The 13,623-nt window shown below is 33.5% G+C and overlaps 2 protein-coding genes, 1 long non-coding RNA gene and 1 pseudogene across 14 annotated transcripts; 3 read left to right on the top strand and 1 right to left on the bottom strand.

Moving 5' to 3' along the window:
- Nucleotides 1-2,095: 2,095 nt before the first annotated feature.
- On the bottom strand, nucleotides 2,096-5,035 carry LOC104718179 (uncharacterized). Of its 2 annotated transcripts, none has more exons than XR_015579409.1 (3): nucleotides 3,182-4,730; nucleotides 2,971-3,143; nucleotides 2,096-2,861 (listed from the first exon to the last, which is right to left on the bottom strand). XR_015579409.1 is itself a non-coding variant. In XM_010435872.2 (3 exons), exons 1-3 carry the CDS (start codon nucleotides 4,703-4,705, stop codon nucleotides 2,365-2,367), a joined length of 1,482 nt encoding a protein of 493 aa, XP_010434174.2. In that variant the 5' UTR covers nucleotides 4,706-5,035; the 3' UTR covers nucleotides 2,096-2,364. The 2 variants fall into 2 exon arrangements, 1 of the variants encoding a protein (XP_010434174.2); XM_010435872.2 differs by having other exon boundaries at nucleotides 2,971-3,085; nucleotides 3,836-5,035.
- Nucleotides 5,036-5,904: 869 nt separating this feature from the next.
- LOC147948629 (putative F-box/kelch-repeat protein At4g11770 pseudogene) lies at nucleotides 5,905-7,151 on the top strand (annotated as a pseudogene).
- Nucleotides 7,152-7,267: 116 nt separating this feature from the next.
- LOC147948628 (uncharacterized) lies at nucleotides 7,268-9,499 on the top strand. 11 transcript variants are annotated; one of them, XR_015579400.1, is made up of 7 exons: nucleotides 7,296-7,535; nucleotides 7,742-7,784; nucleotides 7,870-8,020; nucleotides 8,298-8,412; nucleotides 8,508-8,575; nucleotides 8,800-8,911; nucleotides 9,130-9,499. It is a non-coding gene; the product is annotated as an uncharacterized LOC147948628 (long non-coding RNA). The 11 variants fall into 11 exon arrangements; XR_015579402.1 differs by having other exon boundaries at nucleotides 7,736-7,784; nucleotides 8,508-8,570; nucleotides 8,830-8,911; XR_015579391.1 differs by having other exon boundaries at nucleotides 7,736-7,784; nucleotides 8,508-8,570.
- Nucleotides 9,500-11,247: 1,748 nt separating this feature from the next.
- Nucleotides 11,248-12,396, top strand: LOC109126370 (putative F-box/kelch-repeat protein At4g11750). Its single transcript, XM_087477092.1, has one exon. The coding sequence runs from the start codon at nucleotides 11,248-11,250 to the stop codon at nucleotides 12,394-12,396; it is 1,149 nt and encodes a 382-aa protein (XP_087333218.1).
- Nucleotides 12,397-13,623: the final 1,227 nt, after the last annotated feature.

The raw sequence follows: 13,623 nt of genomic DNA, 5'->3' as shown, positions 1-13,623 counted from the left end.
TTTTTTTATTACAAAAAAACACAAATTTGATATAAGAAGTTGATTGGTGTTTAGAGTACGTTTCAAAAAAATGAGTTAAAAACCGCTTTTAGTGGTTCTTTATTCACAGCCTAAGTCCTACCTAAACTATAATTTTAAGGAATAATAAAATGAAAATAATGGGTATGTATGATGAGTTGAATGCATTTAGTTTATATATATATTTTTTTTGTTTAATTTAGAGTTTGTACAAAATAAAGTATAGAGAGACTAATTAAGGCTTCGATTGGTGACAGCGGATTTGTGGTGTAGAACAAGCAGATTGGATAAAGTGGTGCGGTTCAAGTGTGGTAAGGAACAAGTGCAGATAATATAAAATAAGCGATACATGGTCAATGTTTGAATGGTGAAAAAACACAATAAGATACAAATATAATAGAAATTAAAATTTAACTACTTTTATAAATACCAAAATTAACTTTTTTACAGTATAATTGTTTCAGTTGAAATAATTATTATACACAATTTTTTTATATAGAAATCAGTTAGTTTTAAAACATAACGCACTTGAACAATTGCACCGCATCTAAGGCCATGAGTGGTGACGTGAGGAAAGCGGAATTAGAAAAAAAAACATAAGGCAGTGAATGGGAGTGGCGTAATTGAAAAAAACGGGACGGTTTCCTATGAATGCCATTTGCTAATAAAAAAATAATAGTTCAAAGTGCGGATCATTTTTTCAAAGAGAAGCTGAAAAATGCATTGAACAGTAATAACACTCATATTTCATGCGTTTTGGAATTTTTATGCGGTTTTGCAAGCATATATGTATTGCATGCTAATGTTTTTTTTATAAGATATATGTTTCTCTCACTTTTTTATGAAATCAATTATATTAAAATTGTATTTATAATAATAAAATATTATTTTGTAAAATTTGTTATCCAATTTACTAATATTTTTGAAAATTGTACATGTTCCTTGAATTATACTTCAATTGTACAATTTTATTGTTCCATATCTTTACCATTTTTTTCTAGATATTATATAAACATATATATGTATATAACCAAATATATTGTTAAAAATAAAATAACATGTTTAAAAAATTTCTTATTAAGAACCAAAATATTTTCTTATTAACAAAACCGCTAGTAGTTTTTTCACCAATCAATCATTATTTTATATCACTTATTTTTTCTAAACTGTACTTGTCCCGTAAATATTTTTTTTCCGCAGGTACCGCAACTGAACCATATCGCACAATAAGACCGCTTTTCCCATACAACCAAATACGTTGTTACCATTCGGATTAAATATGTCTTTGGTTACCAATCAATGAAAACTATTGAGAATTTGCGGTTTTACAAAAAAAAACAATAATAATGATGATCTGCGGTTTTGTCCATTGGTTTATAGCTTGGACCACCTTTATAATCAACTATCAAGAAGCGAAAAGTAGTATAGTGTTTTTATAATTTTCAATACAGATGAATAAAAACAGAAAAAACATTATTTTCTCTTTCTCTCTCTATATAAATTATAAATAATAAAATAAATAATACTTCATTCACATATATTATAAATAACTAACAAAACAATAGATTACATTTACAAATATTTTTTTTAGTTGTGTATAAAAATATGTACATAAAAATTTAAACTTTTAGATTAAATAATTTATAAATCTGGATATTTATTGTTCAAAATATTTTTTTATTAACACAAAGCATATCATAATTTAAAACTACATTAATTATTTTTTTACTAAATACAATTATTATAATATATATATATATGATTTTATTGTGAACCGCACTTAATTTTTTCACCAATTAAATATTATCCGTACCGCTTATTTTGTATTAACTGAACTTATCCCGCAAATATATTTTTCCCGCATGAACCGCAGTTGAATCGTACCGCACTACAAAATTATTTGTCCGGCACAACCAAATACGTTGTTACCATTCAGACCTTGTATATCACTAGTAATGTACGATTTTCAAATTTTCCTCGTAATATTGAACCGCTTTTACCTACTTATTTTTTAATTTTACTAATGCTCAAGTGCAGTACATAGATTTGGTTGATTGGTAACAATAATAAAAACACATTTAAAATCCGCTTATTAAGTGTTATCATTCATGGCAAATTCATATTATAAGAGTTAGAAACACCACATAATGACTATAGACTTATAGACTTTAGAAATGGAACATTGGGACTCTAGAACATATGACCTACATAAATTTTTATACGAAGTATTCCCCTTATGCAAAACTACATATAGTTTTATTGAAATAACATATATCTAATACATTATGAATCTAATCTTTAACAAAAACTCAAAATCTTTAACTCCCTCCCAGAAACTAAAATTCATTACGAAGCGATGTCGAAGATGAATTCATCCACCAAGGAAGTGAAAAACCCACTAGCCAAATCTTCAACCACACTCTGTCTCTCATCTCCACTAATGCAACCCCATTTCATTTCCTTCACGTATATATCTCTCTTCTCTCTCACTTGCCAACTCGTAAACATCTCTTCTTGTCTCCCCATAACCCAATCTTCTACATTCTTCACCATCAATGTCTCCTCTTTTGGCCCAATATTATCTTCTTGAAAATAATCTAACAATAGATTATCTGCTACATGAGAAGCTAGTAGGTCGTTTGTTTCGCCAATTCTCTCCTTCACTAGAGCAAACAAGCGGTTTGCGCGTTTTTCTGATTCATCCTCTTCGGTTTCCAATGACTGAAATGAGTACTCTTCTTGTCTCTCTACATAATTCTCTATGCGTTTCTCCAAGTCTAGTGGCTCGAGCCGTACCAAACCGTTTAATCTCCTACTTTTTCTAGCAATTTTCTCATATGTATCTGCAAATATCAACTTATAAAGTTATTTGATTATAAATTCACATTTCTCTTGTAGTGTATAGAAACCGATTTTGCTAGATATTGTTACGTAATCAATTAATAAAAGTACCAATTTGGTCGGTGGTTTCATCGTCGTCATCATCATCATCATCTTCATCGTCTTTAAAAGGGCATTCCAAGATTGATACTGGACTAAGTTGTTCTTTTTCTTCATTCACACATTCCTACAAATTTGCATTTAATACCAAATCAGTTTCACATGCAAAAAAAGTAACTAAAAGCCTCCAACAAAACAAAATAATATGAGAAATGATAGTGACATTAATAAGTTGACAAAAGTCAACCCATCCCAAAGACAACATCATTTATTTATCTATCTGTCTATGCCCCTATCAAATTAATTATGATCGATCGTATCCTCACTTTTGTTTGATTGAGATTTGTGGGGTTTGTTGTGTTACAAATTTACAATAATATATATAATCAAATCCAAGAATAAAATCATCAAGATTACATTAGTTAGTAAAAAAAATCACCAATATGGGTGTGATACTGATACTGATAGTATACAATAAATTCTAAGTATAATGTTATTAGTACTACTACTACTATAGTACTATGTATAAATGTGTCGAGATATGCGTATCTAAATCTAGCTAAAAAGATATATAAATTCCATTAAAAATGTGTACGATATAATTGACCTCGTGAGTTAAAAATAATTTGGTACGTGAAGAGTACCATGAAACAAAACAAAAAAAATTAGTACTCTCTAGTCTCGCGGGATCATGTGCCGTATAATACGCATTAGAAGCTACGTAGAAGAATCTTAATTCTTAAAACCATTCTAATCTAAAAATCCTACACCTCACGTGACTCGCATCGTACGCTTTCCCCGACAAGTTTCAATGCTTTCACACTGTGACAGTTGTTGTTGTAATAAAAACTTGAAAACGAGAGTTTAACTAACTAACCTTTCTGTTACACATGCTGTTGTTGTTGTTGCTGTTGACAGATGATGATTCCTCACAGTCATGTGCGTTTAAACACTCTCCGCTCTCATTCCCGTCTTCCACGGCGTCGTTTTCGTTCGATACTTCCTCAGATTCACCACTCGACGACGAAGAGAACGACGAGGAAGAAGATTGTACAACGTCTTCCGATGATGAGTTTGTGAAAAACTCGCTACCGGAACTCGATGAGTCACCGGAGATAAACTCCTCCCCGGTCGTAGTGATAGGAGCTGCTGATATTGAGAATGTTGGTTCCTCCACGACGGTGGTCGAGAGTTGAGAGATGATCAGATCGAACGGTTGATCTAAACTCTCTTCGAACGCGACAGATCTCCACCATTGGATCACTCCATCTCCGTATCCTGTTACTTCACGGCGAGAATGACCTAAGGGTTTTCTCCAAAAGCTTTTGCTTAAAAGCCGTTTAGACAAGCTTCTGGACAAAACGCCATTTTGTTTATTATTATTATTGTCTCCCTTAGAAGACGGAAACGGCAAAAGTCTAACAGCGTTAAGGAAAGCCGTGGAGGCTTTATGAACAGCGTGACTTATCGCTGTCCCACAAGTTGTACGGCTTGATCTTCTTGTGAGACGAGGTTGTTTACGATGATGATGCTGATGGGTCAATCCTGACCGTTTGATCTCGGCGTCAAGGAGACGACGAACGGTGGAGGAAGTTGAAGAAGGAGGTTGACGACGTGGGAAAGATTTGAAACCGTTGGATGAACAAGAACTGAGATCATCGAGTAAGTAATCTCTTAACATCAATGGCTTCAGACGTCTCTTGCTTGTTGAAAGTCTTTGATCAGAGGAACTGATCATCGACGCCATTGTTGCAAAGCTAAGAACACGTTGATGATTTGAGGTTTTGAGTGATGCGAGATCAATTAGATTTTATAGTGAAGTAGAAAGAAGCTTCTATGTAAGGTGTGTGATCACGAAACCGAGGTTTTCAGATATTTCTTTATTATTATTTATTTTGAATTTTGAAGTTTCGTTTGTGAGAATTATTTTATTGGGTTTAGATTTGAAATCAGAATCTAATAAATAATTAGAAATAAAGTTAAGATTAATTAGTTGAAGAGAGAGTGACCAGAAGTTGACCTTGTAATAAAACAGGAGACGAGATTCTTGCGGCTGAGATACAGTTTTTGCCTCTTCACGTGTGTGTGTGTGTGTATGAACGTCAATATTAGTATTAGATTTACAACAGATTTTATTTTATTTTAATGTGTATAAGTATTAATTAGTGTAATTTCCAGATCTATATTAGCAGCTTCCAACTATTACATTGAAACTATAAAACAATTAGTCTGATTTTTTCAGAATCGTTTTTAAATGTGTAGTTTTAGCTAGGCATTACGAACTATTACTAGTTATTTACTGCCGTCATTTTATTAACCATTCAAGTTTAAATTCTGCAGAATGTTGTATATTAAAAAAATTACGTTTGTAAATTAAAATTACTGCCGTCCATCATTCCAGCTCCATGTATCAACCGAACGTAATTGAGCAGAGAGAACAAAAAAAAGTAACAAAATCAACAAACGTAATTTCTTTCACTTTGAAACGTATTTTTTTAATGTTTTATTTGGTTCATTATATATATTAATTAAATTTTTAACTATTCAGATTCGTTTTGATTTAACAGTTGATCACTGCATGAAAGTTATTTACATAATATGTAGTAAAGATATATATACTTTAGTCCAGCCCAACATAATCTTGGCTAAAAAAAATATTGTTTGATATTCTAAAACTCTAGTATGATCCAAATATATTGCAGGATCAATTCAACAATATTATTTATCTAAATCATTATTTTTTATCAAAACATATTGTATTTACTCTTATCTTGTTGAACTCTTGTTACTTGAATATTTTCCCTAATAGGATTTGAATAAATCTCGATTGATTACATGATAAGAGTTACGAGTTCAACTAGATTTAGGACATATTTTCCAGCATAAAGTACGTACGCAGTTAATCCGGCTCTTGAAGTTTGATTACATTCATGGCGTTTTCTGCTAATGACGAACCGGGAAGTGTACATCCCTGATGATTTGTTATTGAACTGTTTAGCCCGTGTCTCGTGATTGTACTACCCGATCCTCTCGTTAGTTTCCAAGAGATTCCGCTCCATCGTTACATCAATTGAGCTTTACCAGATCCGAACGCTCTTAGGACGCACCGAGAATTGTCTTTATGTGCGCTTACGTTTCGGTTCTAAGTCTCTGCCACGTTGGTTCGCTCTGTGCCGAAGACCAACTCGAATCCATACCCCTACTACGCCTGACCCTAACCCTAACTCACGATGGTTCAGATCCTGCTTTAGCTCACATAGAAACCTAACGAATCACGCTAGGAAGGAAGACAAAAGTCAACTGAATATATTTTGTTCTCCACACCAACTACTAAAAACAACTCTTCTCTGTGTGTTATGACTTGTACCCCAATTGTTCCTAGTATCAACATGGTAAGCAGCTACATCAATGGTGCGTTAATGGCTAAGGTCTTCCTCTTTATGGATTCTCGGTCTAACATCTGGTACGATGCTCCAAACATGTCGGTGGCCCGAAAGCGTCCCATCATGAGTGTTCTTGATGCGAAATTATATGTAGTGGAAGGCTGCAAAGATTCCAATTCCTCGAATTTGATCGAGTTTTTCGATCCAAAAACACAAATATGGGAGCATGTGCCATGCCCTAGCGCGGAGATACTAGGACGTATAGTATTAAAAACCTTAGTCATCGACAGAAAGCTTTACGTGTTCGGGGATAAAAATGTGATTTACATACCCAATGAAAATAGATGGTATGTGGTAGCATCGGATATGTTTTCGATTTTGGTTACCAGTTATTCTTCTTGCGTGATAGGTAATGTATGTTATATTGTACTCTCCGATATGCTCCTATGGTACAACTCCGTTGAAAGATCGTGGAGATTTGTGACCGGTTTGGGAAATTTACCTAGATTACGAACTCGTCGTGAGTTTGTTAGACTGGTTGATTTTGGTGGAAAGCTCGCGATTGTGTGGGAGAAGAAAGTGAGTGGTATTGGCTCTAAGAAGACGAAGACTAAGACGATTTGGTGTGCCGTGATTGCGTTTGAAAGACGCAATGCACAAGAGATTTATGGGAAGGTTGAGTGGTGTGACGCTGTGCTTACTGTCCCCAAGTCATCTTCTTTATTGGAATTTAGTTCTATTCATCTCTATATAAGTAAAAGAGAAGTACAAATTCGAAAATTGCTTAAAATTTCCCAGATTGCCATTTAATTAGTTGTAAAGGAGAGTGTTTATTGAAATTAGAAAGAGTAATTTTGTCAAAAATGTGAAATCGACATTACCCGACCCGTGTATAGTAAGGATCCGCGTCCTCTCCAAAATAACCCGGTTTTTTAAGTTAGAGGGCTTCGATCGATTAAAAACACAAATTGTTATTTGACCTAATTTTTTTTTTATCCTTTCGATCGCCGTCTTCCCAGATCCCCTTTCATATGTTTATTTTTTCTTTCTACTTCATCTCTCGAGAATCTCTCCCTCTTCGTGTTGTGATGAGTTTGTGGCGGTGATTGCGTGCATATTCCGCCGGATGTAAAAGAAGATAACTGGTGAGAGAAAATCATGGATAAGCTTCATTCTGGGATTGTAGATTAGAAGGTAAAAACCAAATTTATTTTTCATAATTAACCTATTATTTGTAAGTTTTTTTGGTTCAGACTAATTGATACGGTTTGATTATCCATGTAGAATCCATTTTATAAACGTTATGTTTTGACATGGATGAAGGTGGTATAGTTATACACTACTTTTTTTTTTAGTAGTTCGTCTTTTGTGCTTATTACAAGTTTTTGGCAAAGATTCAGGAAGCATTTGGACTTTTCGTGATGCCAAACCAGGTCTCATTTGGTAAGTTTTTTGTTTTGTTTTGTTGAAACTGTTAACTAAACTCTTTGTTTATTTGGTCCCTTATTGTCTCTTCGTTTGGAAACAGAAACCTTGTGACAGACATGAACATCTGGACGGACTTTCAAATGATGTTGGAACTGGATTTACATTGCCAGCCATCTTCTTCAGTACACACTGTGGATCGAGCAGCTGATTCGCTAGGCTAAGATTAAACGGGAATGACGGGTGTTTCGAAAGTAAGCATAGCTGATCTGAAATGTTTCTTTTTTGAGATTCTGTTTAACTACTTATTCTTCTTCATTTTGTTGTTCAGTTTGGATCATTAGGTGTATATCTGTTGACGGCTTGATGCATTTTAATATAGACAGAGTGTGATTGTTTTAGTATGATGGTTCATGTTTGAGTGTGAAAGTATTTGCAGGATTTTGTTTGAGTGTTAACCATAATCCATTGTAGCTTCTTAATTTATATCTTTGTTACAACACTAATGACTATTTGTTTTGTGTGTAACAGTCTTTTAAAACGATTGTTGCCTCACTAATATGGATACACGTCTCATTGGGGATCAGAGGATACAAATTTGGTAGTTACAGAAGCGGTTTCGTAATTTTGAGCTGATGATTTAGTGGTAAAGATTCATGTCTTTGATTTGTAAGACGTTTGATTTTTTTTTATTATTATTGATTTTGAAATTTTGTTTTTTGGGTTGTTTATATTTTTCAGTCAGATAACAAGTATGAGTAAAACATCCTAAAAAGACAGTAAAGCTGACTTCTTCAGTCCATGGTATAGTACGTGTTTGGAAAACATTTAGAGGTTTACCATCAAATGACAAAATCATGTGATATAATTAGATGGTTTCTTGGGTGTTCGTGATTATTAATGAATCAATTGTTAAATACGAAAGCTCTTAAATTAGAGCCAGGTGCAAACATATTATGTTCTTTGTGCCTATAGACTTGATAATTAGTCAAATTACTAACATTAATCTATTTGTATTGATATTGTTATATAGCCTGTTTTGAAATGCATTGTCTGGCTCTAGACTTATACGGACTTATACGGAGTGGCTGGAGAACTTGTGGGAAGAAGACTTTCAGATCGAACTCTGAGATGTGCATAGCAACGTAAGTAACTCATGTTATCTCTAAAATTATCTACTAGGCGTTTCATTTGCTCTAACTGATTCAACTGAATGACCAAGAATATAAGATTTTTGGTCTAGATTCTCAGAACTTCCATTCTCAACTGAAAAATCAACGATTGTTCAACTTCCATTCTCATATAAGATTTTTTTGCAACCTCAAACTTCCATTCTCATATAAGATTTTTTTTGCAACCTCAGGAACACTGGGACTAGATTATCAGAACCAGTATGTTGTGGAGTTTCATACAAGCGCCCAGGTATACAATATAAAAGCAACGGACACATCCCTCGACAAAAAAAGGTCACAACTTTTGGCTTGAGCTAATTTGACGGAAGAAGCACTAAAAATCTATAAAAACGTTGAAGCAGGTCATCGCTAAGTGGAAGAAGAAGAAGAAACACTCTCCACCTTATGTTTTTATTTTCTTTGTACCCAACTAACTCTCGACCTTACGTTTATATTTATCATTTAGTTTGTTAAAAATTAAGAAAATATGTTATTTTGCATGTTATGTTGTTACATTCATTTCTCCCAAAAAAAAAGAAAGACGTTATTCATATTGTTAAATCTTATTTGTGCAGTCATATTGTTTATACATTTTGGTATAAATTATACTGACACGGATAATAGAACTGGTTTTAAATTTTCAACGGTGTGAATAGGAAGCCATAGGGACTTAAATAGGTTTCTCTACTAAGATCTGGTTTCTCTACTAAGATCTTTCTGTTTTTTTTTTACGGGTTATGTAAGTTGTGTTCCTTTTGCAAATAGCACTAGGATTTTACATAATTAATAAATTTAATTAGTTATCATTTTTGAAAATTTATGATCATCTTTTATTTTTAATAATATAGTATAACATTGATATAATACTCTCTGTTTTAAACCAAAAGTGTTATACTACGATGTATCGCATGTTAATTAGTATCCACATTTAGACCTATCAATTAAACCAAAGTGCGTTGGGTGGATGTGACTGCGGGTTTAAATATTTTAATCAAAAAAATATTTTGTAAATACTATTGTAGGATGATTTTCTACAGGTTAAAGATCTTTAAACCAATTCATTGCAGGACGGGTCTATAGCATATAATGGATTTAAACTATTAAACCAACACTAAAACTATTTATTTATAATATAGTTTGGAATTAATTAAGTTATAAATGATATCCATATTTATCCATATTTACAAAATATACACACATTTCAAAGAAAAAACAAATATTTTATTTATACTGATTTGACTAACATTTTAATAATTAAAAGTATTAAAATATATTTAAAACACAATAAAAATAAAAATAAATTTTTGTCCCGCGGTGTATCGCGGGTTCAATCCCAGATTAACTACCCATGGTTTATATTTAACAAGCAACCATATATTTAACAAACAACCAATTACACAGTTCAACTAAAACAATACAAAACACACTCCACAAAGATTTGAACCAGTGCGCGGTATCATTAAATAACAATACTATTCAGCAGATGAGAAAAATTAAAACAATACATATTCATACACTTTCATACATTTGACTAATATATAGAAATAAATTATACTAAATTATTATGTTTAAAATAAAAATTAAATCAGATTCGTCCCGCGGTGTACCGCGGGTTCAGACCTAGTATTTGATGATTTTGGAATACCTTAATTAACCATTGGTTGAATGGTTCTTCAGTACTTATGTTTTTGTTTCCTTAACTTCTCTGTTTCACTTTATTTGTTTTATAAATCAAAAAAAAAAAATCTCGGTTTATCACTTAACCAAACCGGGAAACCGGTTTACTCCACAATGATTTAACCGGAGAGGTCTATATAAGAGCTCAGTTCTTTTACTCCATAGATGTAATAATGTGTACAGACCGTATACTTACTAATGTGTACAGACATCCATACACTTTATTAAGTGTACGGGTAAAAAAGATGTGTAGAATATATTTAAAAATTATTAAACAAAATGCATATCAAATTATAAAGAAAAAAATATAGATTTTTTTTGTATCTGAAAAGTTTTCCAAAAAAAGATTATATTAACAACTATTTAAATAATTATCCTAATTTTTCAATCTCACAAATGGGTCCTACATAACTCTCCTATCTCACACACACTCACACACAAACACTCTCTCACCTATTTTGCCAATTATAAATAGTAACTGTACTAGTTTGATAATTAAGTTTTGAAAACGTACTAAAATGCCTAATATCCCTTTTTTTATTCATGTTATCACTTCTCTGCTTCGCTCTGTTTTGCCTTAGTATCAAGGGAAAATTATAAAAGATACTTTGGCAGCCCATGTCTTTGCGCTAATGATGAATTCACAGGTTGATTTGCCTTATCTTCCTGATGATTTGTGGTTGAACTGTTTAGCCCGTGTCTCGAGATTGTGCTACCTGATTCTCTCCTTAGTTTCCAAGAGATTCCGCTCTCTCGTGGCATCGCTTGAGCTTTACGAGATTCGAAAGCTCCTAGGAAACACCGAGAATTGTCTTTATCTGAGCTTACGGTTCAGTTCTGAATCTCACACACGTTGGTTCACTCTATGCCAAAGATCAACTCGAAGCGCTAACCCTAACCCTAACTTTAACTCACGATGGTTCGCTTCCTGCTTTAGACCACATAGTATCCTAACGAATCACACTATGGTCTCAGTTCCAACTCACGATCTCACTTCTCCGACTGAGTTGACTTGTAATCGTATCGCCATTGATTCAAATATCTATATGCGTGGCGTATTCAGAAATGGCGCCTTGTCGTCAAGGATCTTCTTCATGGACTGCCGGTCTCACACCTTTTACAAAACTCCAAGCATGCAGACGGCCCAAAAGAATCCCTTAATTAGGGTTCTTGATGGGAAAATATATGTAGTGGAAGGATGCAATGATCCTGATTACTCGAAATTTATCGAGTGTTTCGATCCCGAAACCCAAACATGGGAGCATGTGCCAAGCCCTAGTGCGGAGATACGTGGGAGGTACGTAACAACAAGTTTAGTCTACGACGGGAAGCTTTACCTGTTTGGGGATAAAAAATTGGTTTACAAACCAAAAGAAAATAAATGGGATGTGGTAGGATTGGAGATACCTTTGCGTTGGACTCCCATTGAGTTTGCCTGCGTAGTAGTAGACAATGTAATCTACGCTTTTGGAAGACGTAGAGTGAGAGTGGTGTGGTACGACTCAGAGGGAAGACAATGGAGATATGTGAAGGGTTTGGAAAAACTACCAAAATTACCAAAGCAATGTCTTTCTGTTAGATTGGTGGGTTACAGTGGAAAGATCGTGGTTTTGTGGGAGAAGGATGTGCGTGGTACTGAGAAGAAGATGATTTGGTGTGCTGAGATTGCGCTTGAAAGGGGTAACAGACGAGAGGTTTATGGGAAGATTGAGTGGTGTGACGTTGTGCTTACTGTCCCCAAGTCATGTTCTTTATTGCATTTTATGACTGTTACTGTTTGATGAATGAACATTAGTACCATTTTCTTGCTTCCCAGTTTCGTTGAATGATTTTCTATACATGTTGTTCTGTTTCTCTCTTATATTAAAACTCTATTTTGGGTTTGTTCCAATTTCTTTTCTTCATTTTACTCTGTTTTTGACTCCCAAACAAAGCCATGTCAATAAATTGTTCGTTTTTGCTCTTGGAGAGTTTTGGTTACCTTCAAACACTTAAAACTTTTATTTTTCTTCTCTCCAGTGTACAAAAACCTCTGCTGTACAGTAAAGTTGAAGATGAGAAACATTATAATTGAGAGAGAGAGACAGACACATTAGACAGTAATGTCTGTACCACTGAAACCAGTTTTATAACTTACCTAATATAATCCCCCTCAACATATACTTTAAAGCAAGATAAAACTAACTTGAAAATTAAAGAGTTTGTTGTGCTTACTCTCCCTAAGTCATCTTCTTTATTGGAATTTATTTCAATTAATATTTGATGATTGAATACATTTGCCATTGGCTGAATGGTTTTTTAATTTCTCTGTTTTGGTTATATTTCCAGTTATGTTTTGTTTTCCATCACTTCTCTGTTTCGCTATCCCCTATATATTAAAGGAGAAACATTTTTGGTGAAAAAGCTGAAGTGTCAGCATTACAGAGTTCATAACACCATCTAGCAAAGTCCCCTCAAATTTCCTAATTAATTACATGTTTGTGCCATTGTATTTATTGGCCAAAAAATAATAAACCATAAATAAAAACCCTACCCGAAGAGCCACAAGCCTCACAACATATCCCCTCAGCTATATATAGGGGATTCTTCTTAACAATTACCAGAACAGAAAAAAACCATTCAATAATTTTCAGATGCCTTCTTTCGCTAAGCTTTACCTCCGTCATTTATCATCATGGTTTCAATCTAATAGCCAAAAAAATTCACCTACAAAATTAGTTTATGATGAGTCTCCTACTAAGTACGTTTATAATGTGGAAGAAAAGCAGTGGAAGAAAAAAGTAGAAAAGGAGGCTTTCATGAACCTCATCTCGGTAAGATTTATTTTTATGCTACACAAGTCCACAGTGTCATTTCTTTACACATATAACTCCTCACTAATAAAATCTATCTTAAATTTGAACAGGAGGAACCTGTTGTGCTATTACACGTACCAAATAACCAGACGCATAAGATAAAGATTTTGTTTCAGTATTTACACAAAGGAGACAGTTCACCAAATCCCAGAA

Source organism: Camelina sativa, chromosome 2 (assembly GCF_030686135.1).
Source record: "Camelina sativa cultivar CO46 ecotype springtype chromosome 2, ASM3068613v1".
NCBI classification, from domain to species: domain Eukaryota; kingdom Viridiplantae; phylum Streptophyta; class Magnoliopsida; order Brassicales; family Brassicaceae; genus Camelina; species Camelina sativa.
The sequence above is the reverse complement of the archived record's forward strand: the minus strand, read 5'-3'. Positions and strand labels throughout refer to the sequence as shown.

What these genes read in the sequence shown, in the direction of transcription:
- LOC109126370 (XM_087477092.1), top strand. Translation starts at nt 11,248, where the DNA reads ATGATGAATTCACAGGTTGATTTGCCTTATCTTCCTGATGATTTGTGG.
- LOC104718179 (XM_010435872.2), bottom strand. Translation starts at nt 4,705, where the DNA reads ATGGCGTCGATGATCAGTTCCTCTGATCAAAGACTTTCAACAAGCAAG. An exon ending in ACAGCATGTGTAACAGAAAG is followed by an intron (nt 3,086 to 3,835) that starts GTTAGTTAGTTA and finishes GCAAATTTGTAG; the next exon opens with GAATGTGTGAATGAAGAAAA. An exon ending in TGAAACCACCGACCAAATTG is followed by an intron (nt 2,862 to 2,970) that starts GTACTTTTATTA and finishes TGATATTTGCAG; the next exon opens with ATACATATGAGAAAATTGCT.